The sequence below is a fragment of the Rattus norvegicus genome, chromosome 20, assembly GCF_021556685.1.
Source record: "Rattus norvegicus strain SHRSP/BbbUtx chromosome 20, alternate assembly SHRSP_T2T, whole genome shotgun sequence".
NCBI lineage: Eukaryota > Metazoa > Chordata > Mammalia > Rodentia > Muridae > Rattus > Rattus norvegicus.
The window spans coordinates 5,582,876-5,601,765 of NC_141553.1; the positions used below are offsets into that span (position 1 = coordinate 5,582,876).

Below are 18,890 nucleotides of genomic sequence, written 5' to 3' on the forward strand. Positions count from 1 at the left end.
GACAGTGGTGATATATGCTTTTAATTCCAGCACTCAGGAGACAGAGGCAGACAGATCTCTGTGAATTTGAGGCCAGCCTGGTCTACAGAGCAAGTTCCAGGACAGTCAGGGCTACACAGAGAAATCCTGTCTTGATAAAAGAATAAATAAAAATAAATAAAAAATAAAATAAAAAAAATATCCATGAGATGCCATCTTAGTTTTACCTAATATATTAGAAGTGAAGGTTTTGGGTTGGGGATTTAGCTCAGTGGTAGAGCGCTTGCCTAGCAAGTGTAAGGCCCTGGGTTCGGTCCCCAGCTCTGGAAAAAAAAGAAAAAAGAAAAAAAAAAAAAGAAGTGAAGATTCATCAAGAGAGATTACAATCAAACAAGAGGAAGGGTCTGACTCTTCCCTTAGGAACTCCAACCCCTGTAGCCCTCAAACTCATCCAAACAAATCTTCATCCAAGTGAATTTTACCACTGGTCCCTCCCCAGGGCCAAATCCAAATTCTCAAACCCTCCCAGCAAGTGAGGTCAGAGCCCTCAGGAACTACTCCCATGGGCCACTTGAAGGCACACTGCCATGAGATATTAGTCATAAGTGACCTGGTCCCAGACGTCCAGAAAGACTCAGTCTCCCAGCTCAGAAACAGGAAAAAATAATTCTTTGGCCTTCCCTGGAAGCAGACAGCAGCGTTCATGGAGGAGCCTAGAGCCCAGGGCAGGGTGTCCAGGTTGGTACCAAGCACAGCAACGCCCACTTGTTACCATTAGTTTGTGGTACTAGGGCTGAGTGCTTTAAGTCTGTCAAAGAGGCAGAGCCCTCTGTGAGTTCAAGGCCAGCCAGGTTACAGAGCTCCAGGACAGGCGGGGCTATGCAGCGATGGCACAAGTTCAGGGCATCTTCCCAAGGCCAAGTTCTTTTCAGAAATACCATCACCTGTAGCAAGACACACAGTCACCATCAAGTCTAAGATCCACCCTGCCTTCCCCCTTCCCTTTCTTTATATATGGCTCCCCACCCCCACGTTCTCAGCCCGCGAGGCTTCACCGTAGCCTTGCTCGAGTATATGACACACTCTCTACCATGGTGACAGCGATCGCAATACAGTCACGCTCTGTACGTTCTAGCGATGGTGCCGTGCCACAGAACACCCTCGCCATTGTAATCTGTAGCTGTCACTTAACCTTCGGTAAATGAGGACCTAAACAAGCCGGTGCTGGAGTAATAAATACTATTTCCAGCAAGTCGGCAGGCATTTATGGAGGAATTACTAAATATCAAGATATGTGCTAACCTCTACAGATAAAAACCACTAAGAAAGGGCTTCTAAGCCGGCTTGGGGGTGCCTGGCTTTGATCCCAGCAGCGTTCGAGAGGCAGAAGCAGAGGCAGGTGGATCTCTGTGAGTTCAAGGCCTGCCACCAGGTAACTTAGAGAATTCCAGAACAGACTGCAGGGCTACATAGTGAAACTCTGTCCAAAAAAAAAAAAAAAAAAAAAAAGAGGAAGGACAGGCAGACAGACAGACAGGCTTCTCATTATAAGGCTATAAGCTAGACGTCCCAGACTTTTCCCTTCACACTCCATGAAAACCCGAGTTTGCACGCAGGAGGCAGCAGGACCTGGTAGGGGAGTGAAAGGTGGCGAGGTGTAGGTGGGATGGGGTGGGGGAGAGGATGGGAGTGGGGATGGGGGTGGCTCTGGCTGGTGACAGGGAGCAGGAATGGTGAGGTGTCAATGGGTGGCACTGGGGTTTTTTTTTTTTTTTTTTTTTTTTTTTTTTTTTTTTTTGGTTCTTTTTTTTGGAGCTGGGGACCGAACCCAGGGCCTTGCGCTTCCTAGGTAAGCGCTCTACCACTGAGCTAAATCCCCAGCCCCGGCACTGGGGTTTTACTCTTGTCTCCCCTCCCATGTTGCCCTATGAGAAACCTATTGTGGTTCGAATAGGAATGGCCCCCATTGACACATATTTGAATGTTTGGCACGATTAGGAAGCATGGCCTTGTTGGAGTGGGTGTGGCCTTGTTGGAGTAGGTGTGGCCTTGTTAGAGTGGGTGTGACCTTGTTGGAGTAGGTGTGGCCTTGTTGGAGTGGGTGTGACCTTGTTGGAGTGGGTGTGGCCTTGTTGGAGTGGGTGTGGCCTTGTTGGAGGAAATGTCATTGTAGGGGTGGGCTTTGAGGTCTCCTTCGTTCCAGCTCTGTCCAGTGTACAGTTCCAGTCCTCTCCTGACTGTCCACGGAAGGCAGTTCCCTGCCAGCTGTCTTCAGATCAAGAAGTAGAACTCTCAGCTCCACCAGCCCCATGTCTTTCTGCACACTGCCATGCTGACAATGGACTGAATCTCTGAAACTGTAAGCCAGCCTCAATTAAATGTCGTCCATTATAAGAGTTGCCTTGGTCACGGTGTCTCTTCACAGCAGTGAAACCCTAAGTAAGACCCCTATCTTCCCTGGAACCTCAGTGGCAGAGTCAGCAGTGCATAAAACATCCTGGTTTGGCAGGAAAACATCGAGAGAGAGAGAGAGAGAGAGAGAGAGAGAGAGAGAGAGAGAGAGAGAGAGAGAGAGAGAGAGAGAGAGAGGAAGAAGAAGAAGGAGGAGGAGGAGGAGGAGGAGCAGGAGGAGGAGCAGGAGCAGGAGCAGGAGCAGGAGCAGGAGCAGGAGCAGGAGCAGGAGCAGGAGCAGGAGCAGGAGCAGGAGCAGAAGCAGTAGCAGAAGCAGAAGCAGAAGCAGAAGCAGAAGCAGAAGCAGAAGCAGAAGCAGAAGCAGAAGCAGAAGCAGAAGCAGAAGCAGAAGCAGAAGCAGAAGCAGAAGCAGAAGCAGAAGCAGAAGCAGAAGCAGAAGCAGAAGAAGAAGAAGAAGAAGAAGAAGAAGAAGAAGAAGAAGAAGAAGAAGAAGAAGAAAAGAAGAAGAAGCTGCAGCAGCAGCCCTGCTGGGCAATGACATCAGCAAGATGGCAGAGGAAACCCCAGCCCTCTGCTTCCCACAGAAGCACTAATGCCAAAACAAAACAAAACAAAAAACGGGTAAAGGATGCAAGACAGAAACTACCAAAGCAAGAACAACGGAGCTTCAAAAAGGCTATGGGCGAAGATGGTCACAACTAGAAGTGACTAAAGGAACGTGAACAGCAGCAGCGTATTCCTTCCCATACATGAAAGGGGATACGATGGGGTTGTGGCTATAGCTAAGGCAGGAGACTAGGAAGGGCTCCGGTGGACCCAGTTGTAGACTCAGCAGGAGACTTCGGGTCTGGGAACTGAGATCACACCTCGGTGATGATGGGCGGGTAGCACACAATCAAAGGAAGAAGGCGCGTGCCCAGCTCCCTACAACTGCGTCCTAGAGACAGGCAGATGGTTTAGAGCAGAGCCACAGTGAACAACGGAAAGCAACAGACTAGAGGTTCAAAGTCAGGGTAGTGACGCCAACGGAGCTCCCTAAAGCTGCAGGTGTGGTGAGTACTTCCACATCGTGCAAATAGTAACTATATGTAAAGGAAAAACTCACTTAATCCATTAGCGTGGTTATGTATGGTGTGGGGGGGAGAGGATAGACCCGAGAATAAGGGAACAGAGGGACAAATGAATCGAGAGTCAGAACAGGGATGTCCTGACAGTTCGTAGGGCCTCTGTGGAGCGGTGATGTAACATGCGTGCGTGTGCGCGCGTGCACACACACACACACCCTGCCCATTCCAGAGTCAATATGAGAGACGCGGAACATCATGGAGAGATCACTGTCCAATGGGAGGGGAATTTAAAAACACAAGTATTTGAAATATAAATGTTTCAATAAAGAGAAGGCCAGAAGAGAATTTTTATGTGAGCTTTGCCAGCAGTGGGTACAAACGGAGATCGGAAGCTGCACTTGATCCCCGGCACACTGTCCGCGACGCATGCGCAAAACAGACTGGGTCCAAGCGTGGTTGAACTCGGTCTCATCCATGCAAAGCTCTTTCGATCCAGATAGTCTAGCTGTGTGGCCTTGGCGGAGGTGCTTCATGTTTTTGCGCACATAGATGTTGTAAGCATCCTCTCATGTGTCAAACCACAGTGACTTCAGCACTGTCACTAAGCAGATGATAGGTGAGGGTAACAAGGAGCGGTAAGCGCAGAGGCTCAGGGCAGCGCAGGAGTCCTGGGTTCTCGGTGTCTCAGCTCTGCCCTACTCACCTCCTTTCTGCACAGCAGGTGTAGACGCCCCATCTTTCTTCTGACTACACCCTAGCATCCCTACCTCCACAGTTACTCACAGGGGTTCCTGGGTCCGAGGGTTATGGCCGCCATGCGGAGCCCTTACGATGAGCGCACTACCAACCACGGAGCCCACCAGGCCCACCACCAGGCCCAGGGCGCAGACCGTGGTCTCCATTGTCTCGGACACCTGGACTGGCTCCTGCATTTCTGAGGGAAATGAATGGATGCAGTTAGCATAGTGGGATGCTGGGGTACCAGGTCCTGGGAGCAGGGGTGTGTGGAAAGGGGGTGCTGCTTACCCCAGTGACTGAGACTCGGCTGGTCCAGGCTCCAGTGCTCCACCCTGCAGTCATACACATCCTGCGCTGTGGGAATGAAGGTCAGGTAGTGGAACTTGTGAAATCTGAGTTCTGTGCTGGCCAGAAAGACGGTCTCTGAAGTTCCTTCGGTGACCGGCTGCCCGTTACGTAGCCATGTGACATTGAGCACTGGGGGAAAGAGCCTGTCGATGTGGCAGATGAGGACGTTGGGCTGGCCCAGCTCTACCGGGTTCTTAGGGAACACGGTCACCTCGGGAGGCTCTGGGAAGAGACAGAACACAGCCAGTTCTGAGTAAATCACAGAGATTCCACCCTGAGTGTTTTCTGTCTCAGGCTCTGAATTCTTGACCCCTCCTGGTCCAGAGAGCCGGGAAACTCCTTCCAGTGAGCAACCTATCTCAGCTCAACCTTTCTTGGGTGAGAAGAGAAGCTAGCAGCCCCCGACTGTACCACAGGGAGTCCAAAGGAGGGTCCCTCAGCAGAGGGCATCTGTCTCCCATTCTGAGTGTGGACCAGGGGTCCTCCCCCTCCCCACTGGGTAGCAGAAGAAGAAAGAACCCACCGCTGGGGTCCTGGGTGATGTTGTATCTCTGGATCAAGGCTCTCAAGTTGTTCTTCAGGCTGTCGATGTAGGGAAGAGCCTCCTGGGCGTCAAACGCATACACCTTGCTGAACTCCGGCAGGTCCCAGACCGTCTCCTCCCTGTCAAGATCCACGTAGAACTGCTCATCACCGTCAAACGCGTACATGCATTCACCAGACGGGTGCTGCGTCTGCACAAATATGTCGTACGTTGCTACGTGCTCCGCTGTGTAAGCAAGATAAAGGAAAATGAGACCAATGTAAGAACTATTGTGTAAGTGGTGAGGCAGGGGAATGGCTGGGTTTATTAATAAAATCAGAAGAGGCCAAAAGAGGGGAATGGGCGAGAAGGAGAAACAGCAGACAGGAGGCAGCAGTGTGGGGTGTTGGGGAGAGGGAGAAAGATGGCGTCTTCAGTCTTGCTGCCCCTGCCCACTCCCAGGTGGAACCCCATAACTCTGCAGGGGTCTGGGGGTGGCAGGAGCCTCTGTTGAGCATTTGCTGAGCTCCTGATCTGTTAGTAGGCTACATATTTGACGCATGCTATTGCCCTAACCATCCCAGATGCAACCAAGGAGACACAGAGAAAGTGGGTAACTTGCCTCAGGTCACACAGCAATGCGCTGCTAGGAGAGACTTTCTCCTCCCCACAGCTTCCGGTTCAGGGACTGCAGCTGTGAAATTAGGTCTAAACTCACGGAGGTGGAGGGGCTGGTATGCTAGTGTCCTTATTACAGAAGAGGTGGAAGCTCGCTGCACTGTAGGGATACGGTTCTGTTTTAGTTCGTAAACACGACGGCAGTGTGTGCTAAGACTGTGACTCCATTTTTTTTTTTTTAATCTTGAGCCTATTAAATCTAACAGGATGAATTTTGACAATGGTCTCAAACTTTTTTTTTTAATTTTAAGTTGATTTAAAGAATTTTGTTTAAAAAATCTTTGACAACATTTGTTTTTGTTTTAAGTGGAATTATAGAGATCCCTGTGTGGTTCAATTTTGTTGTTGTTCCTTAGTCTTTATTAGTTGTTAAGAAACAGCAAACATAATACAAGCTATCGTTAGTAATAATATTAACCACGTGAGCATTCTGGACTTGGGACGGTGAGGAGAATCATGGGAGGACTTGGACACACTCTCCTGCTCTTCTCTGTGGAACCCCAAGTCCCAGCAGGTAAGGAGTGTCTATACTTGGACAAAACAGCACGGAGAATGTTCTTGAAGAAGGGTTTTAGGTTCCTTGTGAGCTCAGGGAAATCTTCTTTATAAAACACGGTGATGACAACAAAAAGCAAACAAACAACCCTCCATGGTCTCTGCTTCAGTTCCTCCCTCGGTGTTCCTGACCTGATTCCCCAGTGGACTGTGAGCTACGGCCAAATAAACCTTTCTTTCCCAAGTTGCTTTTGGCCATGGTGTTTACCACAGCAACAGAAACAGCGATGCCCCAGGAAGCCTGTGTGTGAAGTAAGAATTGAAAAGGTCTGGGGTCGTAGCTGAAGGGAGGTGATCACTAAGCACTCAACTCAAAAGAAAGTGAAGAAGATGCAGGAAATGGGATGGAGGTTAAAAGAGGTTAAACAGGTTAAAAGAGGACCCTTGGGGGCTAGAGAGATAGCTCAGTGGTTAAGAGCACTGACTGCTCTTCCAGAGGTCCTGAGTTCAATTCCCAGCAACCACATGGTGGCTCACAACCATCTGTAAAGAGATCCGATGCCCTCTTCTGGTATGTCTGAAGACAGTGACAGTGTACTCATATACATGAAAAAAGTAAATTTAAAAAAAAGATCCTTTTTAAGGTCCACTAACAGAAAAAGGGAGCTGAATTCAAGTCGTCTTGACTTGGTGGTACAGGCCCAAAATTCCAGCACAGTCAGGAAGAAGCCTGAGGCAGGAGGATTTGAGATTCAACATCAGCCTGAGCTACATAGAGAGACCCCATCTCACAGACTCCAAAACAAAAGGCACCCAAAGTATGGTGGTCTCTTACAGCAGTTACAGCATCCAACATGAGCACTGTAAGGTAGCTAGCTACACAGAGAGCAGCCTGGGGCTGGGATGTTGCATGGAAGCAAGGACGTTTTTTATTGGTTAGCTCATGTTTGAGTTTTTAAGGTAAAGACTATATTTACACCTTGAGAGGAGAAGCTGGGAGAAGGGAGAACTTGCAATGGCAGGGACTGGGTAGGGCTGTAGCTCAGTGGTCTGGTGTAGTCAGGATCCATGGAGACCTATGCTCACACACACACACACACACACACACACACACAGCCTGGTCTACATCAAGAGTTTCAGGCTCGACAGGGGTACACAGGGAGAGACCCTCTTTCAGAAAGAGAGAAACAAAGAAATAGTTATCTGAGTAGCAAGGTGCTACATGGCAGGGTCAGGGTCCTAAGAGGCTGTTAGTGAAAATGGAGACTCAGTTACACTGGACCCTAGGATACTGGCAATACAAGGACTATGTGTTTCCTGCCGAGGAGAGCCCCAAAGGTACAATGGAGCTGCCCTAAGAGGAGGCTCGAGTGTGCTGTGGATGGCAGAGCTGGAGAGCTGGGACTACTCAAGCTCTGTGGGGCCCAGAAGATTATGAGTTAGTCCAAAATGCCAGACACAACGCTACCGGATTTGGGTTTATACTGCCGGATTTTGGTTTTGCTTCAGGGTAGTTGGTTTTTATACTCCAGTTCTTCCTTTTAGGAATAAAAATGTTTACTATGTAACCTTATTTTTATTTTATGTTTTATAGCACCTACCAGTTAGGAGAGTTTGGACTGTTGAAGTATTAGAATTTTTAATGACCTTGGACTGAATTTTGTATTAACGCAGACTTTTAAGACAAGGGTGGAAGGCTAAGCATTCAAGGGGTGTGTTCATATGTGAAGTTGACAGGGCATGGGTTATACTGGTTATTCTCACCCATCAATTTGACACAATCTAGGATCACTCAGGACGAGAGACTTAATGAGGATTGTCTACATTAGGTTGGCCTCTGTGAATCTCTATGGGGGATTGACTTGATTGTTAACCTATGTAGAGAGACCCAGCCCACTGTGGGCAGCACCATTCCCTAGGCCTGGAGAAAGTGCCCAGGCAGAATAGCACATACCTTTAATCTCAGCACTCTGAAGGCAGAGCCAGGCAGATCCTCTATCAGTTCAAGGCCAGCCTGGTCTACGTAGAGAGTTCTAGGCCAACAGGGACTACACAATAAGATCCTGTCTCCAAAACAAACAAACAAACAAAAACAATCACTACCACCCCCAAAAAAAGAGAGAAGAAAATGATCTGAGAGGAAACAACCAAGGATGTGTTTATTCTTTGGTTTTTGTTTGTCTGTGTGTTCAGTTTTGTTTTGAGGCAGGTTCTTACCATAGCCCTGGCTTCCCTGAACTCACTATGTAGACCAGGCTGGCCTTGAACTCACAGAGATCTTCCTGGTTCTGGCTCCTGAGTGATTATTCTTTGTTCTTGATTGAGGGTGTGATGTAGCTGACCCATTGTGTTCCTGCCTTGACTTATCTGAAATGATGGACCTGTGCACCAAATACCCTGTTTCCTCCCTAAATTGTTTTTCATTGGAGTATTTTCAAAACCACAAAGAACCTAGAGCCAGGTGTATTTGCTACAAAACCTTGTTTTGTCGGTTTGCTTAACTGTGCGTTCCTGTCGCAGACTTGCCTCGAACTCCCAAACCTCGAATCCCAGCCTCCCACTCGCCAGGATTACAGGTGTGCACCACCACACCAGTCCTGTACTGTGAATTCTAGTTCTTCCTATCTCTGCGTCTTTAGATGACAACATGCATGGGCTTGGTGCTTCCTGATATCAGCAGAAGGAGACACATCACTGTCATGGTTTAACCTCACACAGTGATCCTAGGAAGGTCATAAGATCCTAGGGGGTGGGATCCATGCTCTGCTAGGTTCCCACCATTGCTCCATAGGTCTCTAAAGGTAGCCACTTAAAGCAGGAGTGGGGCCCTCCTGGGTTCAGCTGTCAACAGAGTGCAGAGTCAGTCTGTGGGTGGATTTGAACCTTGACTCCCGACTGGGTGATTGTGGCCACTACGTTTTATAAGATCTTATTTTTTTTTTTATTTTATGTTGGGTGTTTGCCTGCATGAATATAAGTGCCTACAGAGGCCTGGAAGAGAAAAACCCAGATCCCCCTACAGATTGTGAGCTGCCCTGTGGTTGCTGGGGATTGAACCTGGGTCCTCTGGAAGAGCAGGCAGCACGCTTAACCATTGAGCCACCTCTCCAGCCCGGCTGCCTTTGTCTTTAATGCTTATTAGAGCAAGATGAAACCAAACACATAAGGGAATGAGGAGAGGTGAGACCCAGAGGAGATGGACAGAGTCTGACAAAATCTCTCATTCTAAAGGAAGCACGTGACTGTCTATTCCCACTGTGCGCCCCACCACCCATCCTCCTGACCTTTGATGGCCCCAGATCCTGGGAGACTCAGCAGGAAGGCCAGGAAGGAGGCTCTCAGGGCCTCAGCTTTAGTCTGGAACATTCTCTCTTCAGAGCACAGGTCGGGGAATCTACGGCTGATGACCGTAATCACGAGACAATAATGAGGAACTGAGGGGGAGTGGGGACACCTGAAACTCTGAAACCTGGTTCTGAAGCCTGACTGCATAGACCAGGGGAAACGAGCAAGGCTGGATCAGCCAATCAGAGAAGCCAAAATGGCTGATCTGGCTGTTGCTGGGTAAAGAGGACTAAAGAAGAGGAAGCGTTTTCAGAAGCTAATGTGGCCAAGAAACTTCAGCCACAGTCACCGTGAGGGGGAGAGATTGAGAAAATAAGGCACACACCCCTAATACTGATTCTATTTGATAGGAATCGTCAAACATCACTACCACCTCAACATCAGATTATCTCTGATGTTTTGTTCACTGTTTTTGTTTTGTTTTTAAAGATGTATTTTATTTACATAATATTTATTCAGACACACCAGAAGAGGGCATCAGATTCCATTATAGATGATTGTGAGCCACCATGTGGTTGCTAGGAATTGAACTCAGGACCTCTGGAAGAGCAGTCAGTACTCTTAGCCATTGAGCCATCTCTCCAGCCGCCTTGTCTGCTGTTTTTTTTTTGTTTTTTTGTTTTTTTGTTTTTTTGTTTTCAGAGCTGGGGACTGAACCCAGGGCCTTGCGCTTCCTAGGCAAGCGCTCTACCACTGAGCTAAATCCCCAACCTTGTCTGCTGTTTTTAATACTTTTTTATTTTATGTACATGAGCGGTTTGCCTGTATGTTGTATGAGCACCACATGCGTGCCTGGTGCCCACAGAGGCCAGAAGAGGGCGCCAGATCCCCTGGGATCTGCTGAGAACAGAACCCAGCGTTCTCACGGGAGCAGCAAGTGTTCTTCACCACTGAGCCATCTCTTCAGTCCCTCCCCCGTACTTTTGAGCTGGTTCCTCATGAACAGATGTCCAGCAAGATCTGCCCGCCTTGCTCTCCCTGTCACTGGGATTACATGTGTGCCAGGGATTCAGGCTCAGGCCGTTATACTTTTGTGGCAAGCACTCTACTGACTGAGCCATTTCCCTGGCCTCTTCTGTGACTCTTGAACTAAGATTTGGCTGTGTCTCCTCAGGTACACTACCTGTGCCTTCTTCAGTTACACAGTTGGGTCTGGTCGCGCTGTCTGCAGCAGTGCGCTGGCTTCCTCCCGTCTGCCGAGGGGCTGTGTCAGGTCTGGCTGAATTATTCCAGTCTGGGTCATGTGCCCCCTGCACTAACACTCTGCTTCTGCTTCACCTCCAACAGACACCTGGCTTTAGGAGGGCGTCGGGGTCACGTGGCTGCCCTGGACTGGGTGACAAAGAAACTCATGGGTGAATCAATGTCACGGAAGTGGTGCGGGACATCCAGTCAGCGCTTCCTCTGTTGGCCAGTCCGTTCCCTAAAGGATGATGCCCTGTGGGTCCTGTCTCCCATGAGCCCCTCCCACTTTCTAGCCAGCCTGTGACGTCATCTCACCTGTATCACACACTAGGTTGTCAGTCCTCTCACATCATCTGCCCAGTGACTGATGACTCATAGGAAGCTCAAGCCTCATTGGCTCTTTCCTTAGACTCTGTCCAATGGGATCATAGCAGATTACTTCAGTCGTAGACTGTGCTGTTCATCCAGGAGCTCAAATCCAGCATCCCCGTCCACTGCTTTCCTCACTTCATCCGCCCTTCTAACTCCATGATGGTCCCATGCGTCCCTATGGTCTCCTGGACAGCAGCTCTGATGGTGTTGCTGAGCAGAGAGATCCAGGGCGGGGCCCCTCCAGGTAAGAGCTAAGAAACATGTGACTCAGGAGAGCCTGGCTCAGGACTTTTGGAAATAGTCGGGCATCTCCCACAGCCCGCGTCCTTCCTTCCCAGGTAGAAAAGCAGGCTCATATTCACATTGCATTTTTTTCTTCAGCCAGTTTTTCCCACTCCCGGGAACATAGAAACCGTGAACCCAGCAGAGATGTTAAGGGGTCTGCATGCCACACCCTGTGGACAAGGGGGCTGGGGGTTTGCAGGGGCAAGGTTTACAGAGAGGCCAGAAGGCTCAGCCTCCTGGGTTTCCCCACGTCTCCATCACAGCCTTGAGGGAACTCAGGTCACCTGACTGACTCAGCGTTAGGAGAGAGTGGTTTCTGCTCACCCAAGATGGGGCAGGAGCCTGTGCCTTCTCTGGCGACATTGGGTGCACTTGCCGAGGAGGGAGAGAGAACTTGACCTTGTTGATCACAGAAGGCTGTGAGACCCAACTAAGGGACAGCTCAGCTGTGGAAACTGTGCCTTCAAGGTCCAGGAATCAGGGAATGGATGGCACCAAGTGTGTCTGGGGCATTGAATGACCACAACAGGTGAGGGAGAACACCTCCCCCCCCCCCATTTCAATCCTACTTCCTTCATGGATAAATTCTACTTACAAAAGTTAAGCGTTGTCAAAGGAAAGTTTCAAAATTGTTTTCCTTGCTTGTACAAACGTGAATCATTGAGGGGAGGAGAAGTAAAAACTAATGAGTTAAAATGACAAGATTCATATTCAGAGGCAAGGAGAGGCAGGTGGGGAAGAGGGAGAGAGAGAATGTGCACGGTAGGGGTTCAGGACCTGGGACCTGGGCTGAGACACCTACCATGGATGCAGGTCAGGACTTCCACACAGTGTGAATTGGCTACTACAGAAGCCCTACGGCCTTCCCACCCTCCCCTTCCCTCCTCTGCCCCAGCCGTGCAGGTCCTCCTGAGCACACCAGGATGAGCCAGTAGTTCTGGGTTACTATGGTGACAGAAGGAAACATCAGAACATCCCATAGTCATCTCTTCCTGCACCTGCAACCTAGACTTGTTTGCTCCCCCTGCACCTGCAACCTAGACTTGTTTGCTCCCCCTGCACCTGCAACCTAGACTTGTTTGCTCCCCCGTCTCAGGAGGGCTTCCCAGTATCTGTGGCTGCAGTGACACGCTGGGCTCCTGTCTCTTGTCTTTAGCTCCTCCCAGCCTTACCGTCCCTCTGACATGGTGGACAAGCTAATGAGCGTCTTACGTCAAATGCATTGGGAACCCTGGCAGTGTTAATACTGAGGCCTCGGAAGCTATGAGGCATAGAAGCTCTCCCCAATGCCCCTGCCTCAGCCTCTCCATTGCTGGGATTACAGGCGTGCATCCTCTCACCAGAGCCTGATACCCTTTTAAGTGAAACAATAGATTTTTAGTTTAGTGTGTTTATCACCTGCAGTGCTGAGAAGGGAACCCAAGGCTTCACAAGTCTCCATCGCCAGGCTGCTCCTAGCCCCAAGGCTGCTGGTTTATAAAACGCATTAATAAACCAGCTTAGAGCTCCCTCTGGTGGTAAATAAACACCTGCCGTTTTATCTTCTGATCCACTTCACTGTGTTGGAACTGGTTGTTCGACTGGAAAAAAGGCAGGATTTGTTTTGAAATGCTAATTTTCGGGGGGGGGTGGAACAGGAAAACAACCATCTTCACTGAAAAGAGTAAGAACAGACAGACCCACAGAGGCTCACACAGGGCAAACAGAACGAATCCACATTGCTGGTGGCTCCTAGGAAGAGAGGGAGGGCTCCCACATCTCTTTTGTAACAATTACCCAGCCCGTGCTTCTAGGAATGAGGGAGCTCACCGGGCCTTCAGTGAGGTGATTTTTCAATGATTAAGGTTCAGGACAGTGCCCTCCTCCCAACCCCGTTAGACCAGGTTGTCCCAAGATTTGCAGCAATCCTCCTGCCTCTGCATCCTTAGCTGTGGGATTTCAGATGAGAGCTGCCGTTCCACATTATTTTTAAAATGAATTTATTATGTTTTGTATTATTGTATGTGTAGGGAATCCTTTGCCTGCATGCTCATATGTGGACCATGGGTACGTCTGGGATCCACAAAGGTCAGAAGAGAGTACTGGATCCCTTGGAACTGGACTTACAAGTGGTTCTGAGCAGCCCTATGGGTGCTGGGAGCTGAACCTGAGTCCTCTGCAAGAACAACAGCATGTGTTCCTAACTGCGGGTCCCCCTCCCCAGACCCTAATTAACTTTTAAGCTATCGTGCCAAGCGGTGAATTTCATCATGGTGTTTCTACATAGGCAGTCCACACCTTTTTTTTTCTTTTCGTTTCTTTTCTTTTCTTTTTTTTTTTTTTTTTTTTTTTTTTTTTGGAGCTGGGGACCGAACCTTGCGCTTGCTAGGCAAGCGCTCTACCACTGAGCTAAATCCCCAACCCCGCAGTCCACACTTTTTAAGGTCAAGTTTTTCCACATGGCTACTTAAAGGTGAAACAGCGAATTAACTTTTACGTTAGGGCTTATGTGTTTATTTCTGCATTCCCAGCACATGGGACAGGACATACTGCGTGTATTACAGCATGTAGGAGTATTAAAGATGCTGGTTCAGAGAGGAAAGCACCTTGTTATGGGGAGGTGACATTTGCGGTATACAAGTGGGCGGGTTCAGATACAGGGATGTCAGTACATCGCCCAAGGCCCCGCCCCCGCCCCGCCCAAGGCCCCACCCCCTACACTGCAGCTTCTCTTCTGTAGGGACTGTTATGGTGAGATTCTGTAACTCCTGGTGGCCCCATGTGAGGTGTCATTCCACTCAGCCCCCAGAATTGTAACCTTCCTCTCAGTGTCCCAACCCTTCACTGGTACTGGTAATCCACAACAGGAAGTCCCTTTATGTCCTGTGACCCTCACCCTGACGTCACTGGTGAGGAAACTGAGGCCTAGGGAGCTGCTGGAATGGATAAACGTGTGTGTGTGTGTGTGTGTGTGTGTGTGTGTGTGTGTGTGTGTGTGTGTGTTTGTGTGTGTGTGTGTGTGTGTGCGCGCGCGCGCGCGCGCATGTTTGTGCACCACGAGTGGTGTGCCTGGTGCCGTTGGATGCCAGATGCAGGCTTTGATCTTGAACTGGAGGGTGAGCCACCATATGAATTCTGGAATTCAAAGCTGCCAGGGCTCTTAATCACCCAGTCTACCATCCAACTCCATAACTGCTCTTTTGAAAGTGATGTCATTGGTACCTGTCCCATGCGCCAGTGGATGGGACAGCATTGATTGAACTTAGAGGGAAAGAGGAGAAAGAGGGAAAGACAGGGGACAGAGAAAGAAGGAGGGAGGAGAAAAAGAGGGAGGGGGAAGAAGAGGGAGGAAAGGGAGAAGGTGAGAAAGAGAAAGGAGAGAGAAGTGGAAGTAGGGAGGGGGCCATGTTGAGATATCTGCAGGGAATTGGAGGGGGAAATGGGGGATAGATATGATGATCATGTCTAATTCTCAAAAATAAAGAAAAATCAATCAATAAAAACAGTATTCAAAGATCCAGACTGAGGGGGAAGCTGGGAAGAAGCAGCCAGGCTGAGTTGGTGGTTCGGCGGGGGTTTCTCAGTGGGGGTGGGTCTGAGGCTTGCCGGGTCCTAGCTCCCCAGGACGCGGCCTCTGTGCCCTCAGAAAACCACCTGCTGCGCGCGCTGCACGAGTGCTACGCGGAGAACAACGGGACGACGCAGCGATTCATCATGAGATGCATCTTCAACCGCGAGGAGTTCATGCGCTTCGACAGCGCGGTGGGCGAGTTCCGCGCGCTCACCGCCATGGGGCGGCCGTGGGCCGAGTCCTGGAACAAGCAGAAGGACTACATGGAGCGGCGGAGGTTCGAGGTGGACACGGTGTGCAGGCACAACTACGAGCTGAGCCAGGGCTTCACAGTGAAACGCCGAGGTGAGATCTCGGAGGAGAGCCAGGCTAGGCAGCAACCCGGGGGACCCACATGGTGGGATGGGGGAGACTTGGGGCGAGCACAAGGGCAGAGAGGCTGAACTAAGGAATGTCAAGAACACGTCAGGCCTGGTAACCAGCCTGCTGTGGTAAAGGGAGCAGGGCCACGGGACAATCTAGATGACCGGTGAGGTCATCTAGAGAGGCCAATCAGTAAAGAGAACAAAGGGGACCGGAAGCAGGCTAAGAGCAGTCACTGTGAGGAGAAGTGAAGCAAAAACCCGGGCAGGGTAGTGTCGGGAAACTGAGGTACAGAGGGTGGCAGACAACAGCAGACAGGGGGACCAACAGCTTCAGAAGGTAAGGACAGAAGTTGGAGGGTTGGGAAGCCAGAAAGGAGGTAGGCGGGTTAGGCAGGCGGTCAGAGCGTGAAGGCGGCAGGTGAGCTATGCAGAGCCAGGAGAAAGGGCCCCTGGCTCCTTCCCGTCAGCTTTCGGATGGGACTTGGTGAGTATCCTGAAGGGATCTGAAGGAGAAAAGCCGGGGGTGAAGCGGGCAGCCTTCTGCAGATACAGGGAAGAGGGTGTGTGGACACACGCCCTTAAACCCCTCTCTGGAAAGCGAGAGTCCCCGTCATCAACTATTCCTGACTCCTAGGAGGGAGTGGGAATCCAGACGGATTGGAGAGGAGTTGGGACAGTGACCTGAGTCAGAGATGATGACCCAGTAGCTCGGTAAAGTGATGTCCAAAGCACATGGGGTTGTCCTCAGTGGTAGGCTGGCATCCAGTGTGCTTGGTTGCTGGGTTGCACAGAGCCCTAAATTCCAGTCTGAACTTGGGTGAATCACCCGAACCAGAGTGTCCCAGACTCGTCCGCTCAGCAGATCCTCCAAAAATCACCACCCAGAGGTCACACTCGGCAGTGCCGAGGACCCCAGAGATCCATGCTGAGCAGGTGCCGGGTCTGAAGACTGCTTTCAGTTAGTGTCCCGGTGGTGACAGGGTAACCAGGTATAGACGTGTTGCCAAGCCGGAGGGTGGTTGTTTGAGCCGTTCTCACCATATAGCCCAGGCTAGACCAGAACTCGCCACCCACCAGCCTCAAGAATTTCAGTTGGGTGAGCACCACACAGAACTGCTGTCCAAGTAGGAAACGTCAAGGTTTCAGCCGTGCTTTCAGTGTCGAGTGAGCTGGGAAGAGGGAACGCTGGAGTCCATCACCCGAAGAACGATAATCATGGCGCATATTAGGAGAGAGGAAAGCACTGCTGCCGTTTAATCTTAAAACTAATTTGAAATAAATAAACGGGACTGGAGAGGTGGCTCAGTGGTTAGGGGCGCCGACTGCTCTCCCAGAGGTCCTGAGTTCAAATCCCAGCATGGTGTTTCTCAAGACAGCAACAGTGTACTTATACATAATAAATAAATAAATAAATCTTTAAAAAAATAAACAAGTAAACAACTAACAAAAAAGAAAATGGTGGGGCTGGGGATTTAGCTCAGTGGTAGAGCGCTTACCTAGGAAGCACAAGGCCCTGGGTTCGGTCCCCAGCTCCGAAAAAAAGAACCAAAAAAAAAAAAAAAAATGGTGGCAAGCTATGAGTTTTCTTTTGCCATTGTGAAATATATTTTGAACCAGAAGAGTTAACGAGTCCTTTGGGCCTGTAGACTTAGCTGCAGAGCCCCCTAGAGGTCAGTTGTATACTGCAGGCATATTGCATATCTCATGGCATGTTCTAAGGTAAAACTGACTAACCCAGAGTCCGGGAGTTCAAATGGAGGGAGATACATCTTAATTCATAAATCACAATTCAGGAAGGAGTTGACTGAGGAAGTGTCAGTTCATAAAAGTGACCAAGTAGGGGCTGGAGAGGTGGCTCAGCGGTCAAGAGCACTGACTGCTCTTCCAGAGGTCCTGAGTTCAAATCCCAGCAACCACATGGTGGCTCACAACCAACTGTAATGAGATCTGATGCCCTCTTCTGGTGTGTCTGAAGACAGTGACGTTGTACTTAGATACATAAAATAAATAAATCCTTAAAAATAATATTTGAATGGACCTTGTGTCCTTCTCACCATGACAATGTGGGAGACTCACTATATCCTGGAATTCACTCTGTAGCCCAGGCTGGCCTCACACTCACAGATTCACCTACCTCTGCCTCCCGAGTGTTGGGATTGAAGGCCTTCACCACAGAATCACACTCTCACGTGACGCTTCTTTTCCACTTCTAGTCCGGCCTAAGGTACACGTGTCACCCTCCAAGAAGGTCACCCTGAAGCACCATGACCTGTTGGTCTGCCACGTGACAGATTTCTACCCGGGCAGCATTCAGGTCCGCTGGTTCCAGAACAGCCAGGAGGAAACGACTGGGGTCGTGTCCACCAACCTGATCCGAAACGGGGACTGGACCTTCCAGATTCTGGTCATGCTGGAGATGACGCCACAGCGGGGAGATGTGTACATGTGGAACACCCCAGCCTTGAAAGCCCCGTCACAGTAGAGTGGAGTGAGTCACTGCGGGGGGCTCTTCTCGATCCACGCCCTATAGAGCAGCGGGCAGCGTCCTGACTCGAGATCCACTATCCTGCCCTGGGTGTTTATACACTGGGACCTGACCACCCCAGCTACTCCTGGAGCCCCCTGAGGCTGGTTCTGAGTTGGAGGCACAAGAGGAGAGCCTGTCTCTGTCCTGGGGATGTTGAGGGTGTGGGATCTGGCCCTGTCAGACATCCAGCGTGATGCCATGACATCACGCTGCGGTCTGACCTCCCCCCGTTTGCCTCTTGACTGTCCTTGTTCGGAAGGGCAGCTGCCCCAATCCTCATGGTGATCATTTGAAGACACGAGCCTGGGTCTACATCTCAGAGACCTTCGGCATATTCTCCCCCACTGTGTGTTCCTTTTGGTGACCTGCATGCTGATATTCTACATCCCTGTCAGACAGCCACTGAGTCGTGCTGTGCCTCAGGAGGGGATGTTAACCCCGGAGTCTCTTCTTCCCAGGGATCCAGTCTGACTCTGCCCGAAACAAGATGCTGACCGGAGTGGTTGGCCTGGTGCTGGGCCTCATTTTCCTGGCCGTGGGCATCCTGAAGCACGTGTGGAGCAAGCAGGGTGAGAAGAGTGTAGAGAAGCAACCTCCAACCCCAGCACAGTTAGGAGGGTCACAGGTTCAAGACCAACCTGGGCTACACACAGCTCACACATCAAAGATAGGAAATAAAGAATCCTGGCAGGTGGCTGGGGCTAGCCTTTCTCCAATACACTCTCCTGTCCACAGAAGGGCCTAAGGTTCTAGAAGCCACTGGAACCAGTGTCAGAGCAAAGCTGTCCCAGAGGAAGAGAAGAAGCCCCAGCCCCGGGTCTGACCATTAGGCTATCAGGTTCCCAGGCTTCTGTAGGTGGGGTCCGTGTGGTGAAGGAGATGGAGGGGGGATGGAAACTGTCTCTCACCATCTAAGGAGATTTTAGTAGCTGAACGTGTTCCCTTTCATCCCTCATTCAGCTCAGCCGAGACCCCCAGGATCTAGATGAGCAGGTAAGACTTGTGTTTGTCCTGAGGGCTC

At 50.2% G+C, this 18,890-nt stretch overlaps 1 protein-coding gene and 1 pseudogene across 9 annotated transcripts; one reads left to right on the forward strand and one right to left on the reverse strand.

The window, feature by feature from the left end:
• Positions 1 to 9,742, reverse strand: RT1-Ha (RT1 class II, locus Ha). Of its 9 annotated transcripts, XM_087596853.1 has the most exons (7): positions 9,525 to 9,704; positions 8,195 to 8,303; positions 5,690 to 5,845; positions 5,068 to 5,313; positions 4,485 to 4,766; positions 4,242 to 4,392; positions 1 to 923 (listed from the first exon to the last, which is right to left on the reverse strand). In XM_087596853.1, the coding sequence occupies exons 4-7, from the start codon at positions 5,252 to 5,254 to the stop codon at positions 920 to 922; spliced, it is 624 nt and encodes a 207-aa protein (XP_087452979.1). In that variant the 5' UTR covers positions 5,255 to 5,313; positions 5,690 to 5,845; positions 8,195 to 8,303; positions 9,525 to 9,704; the 3' UTR covers positions 1 to 919.
• Positions 15,020 to 18,890, forward strand: RT1-Hb-ps1 (RT1 class II, locus Hb, pseudogene 1; annotated as a pseudogene).

Coding starts and splice junctions, on each gene's coding strand:
- RT1-Ha (XM_087596849.1), bottom strand. CDS start 9,732: ATGCAGTCAGGCTTCAGAACCAGGTTTCAGAGTTTCAGGTGTCCCCAC. Junction 5,314..9,524: donor AGGATCTGGGGCCATCAAAG/GTCAGGAGGATG, acceptor TTGCTTACACAG/CGGAGCACGTAGCAACGTAC. Junction 4,393..4,484: donor GCCGAGTCTCAGTCACTGGG/GTAAGCAGCACC, acceptor CATTTCCCTCAG/AAATGCAGGAGCCAGTCCAG.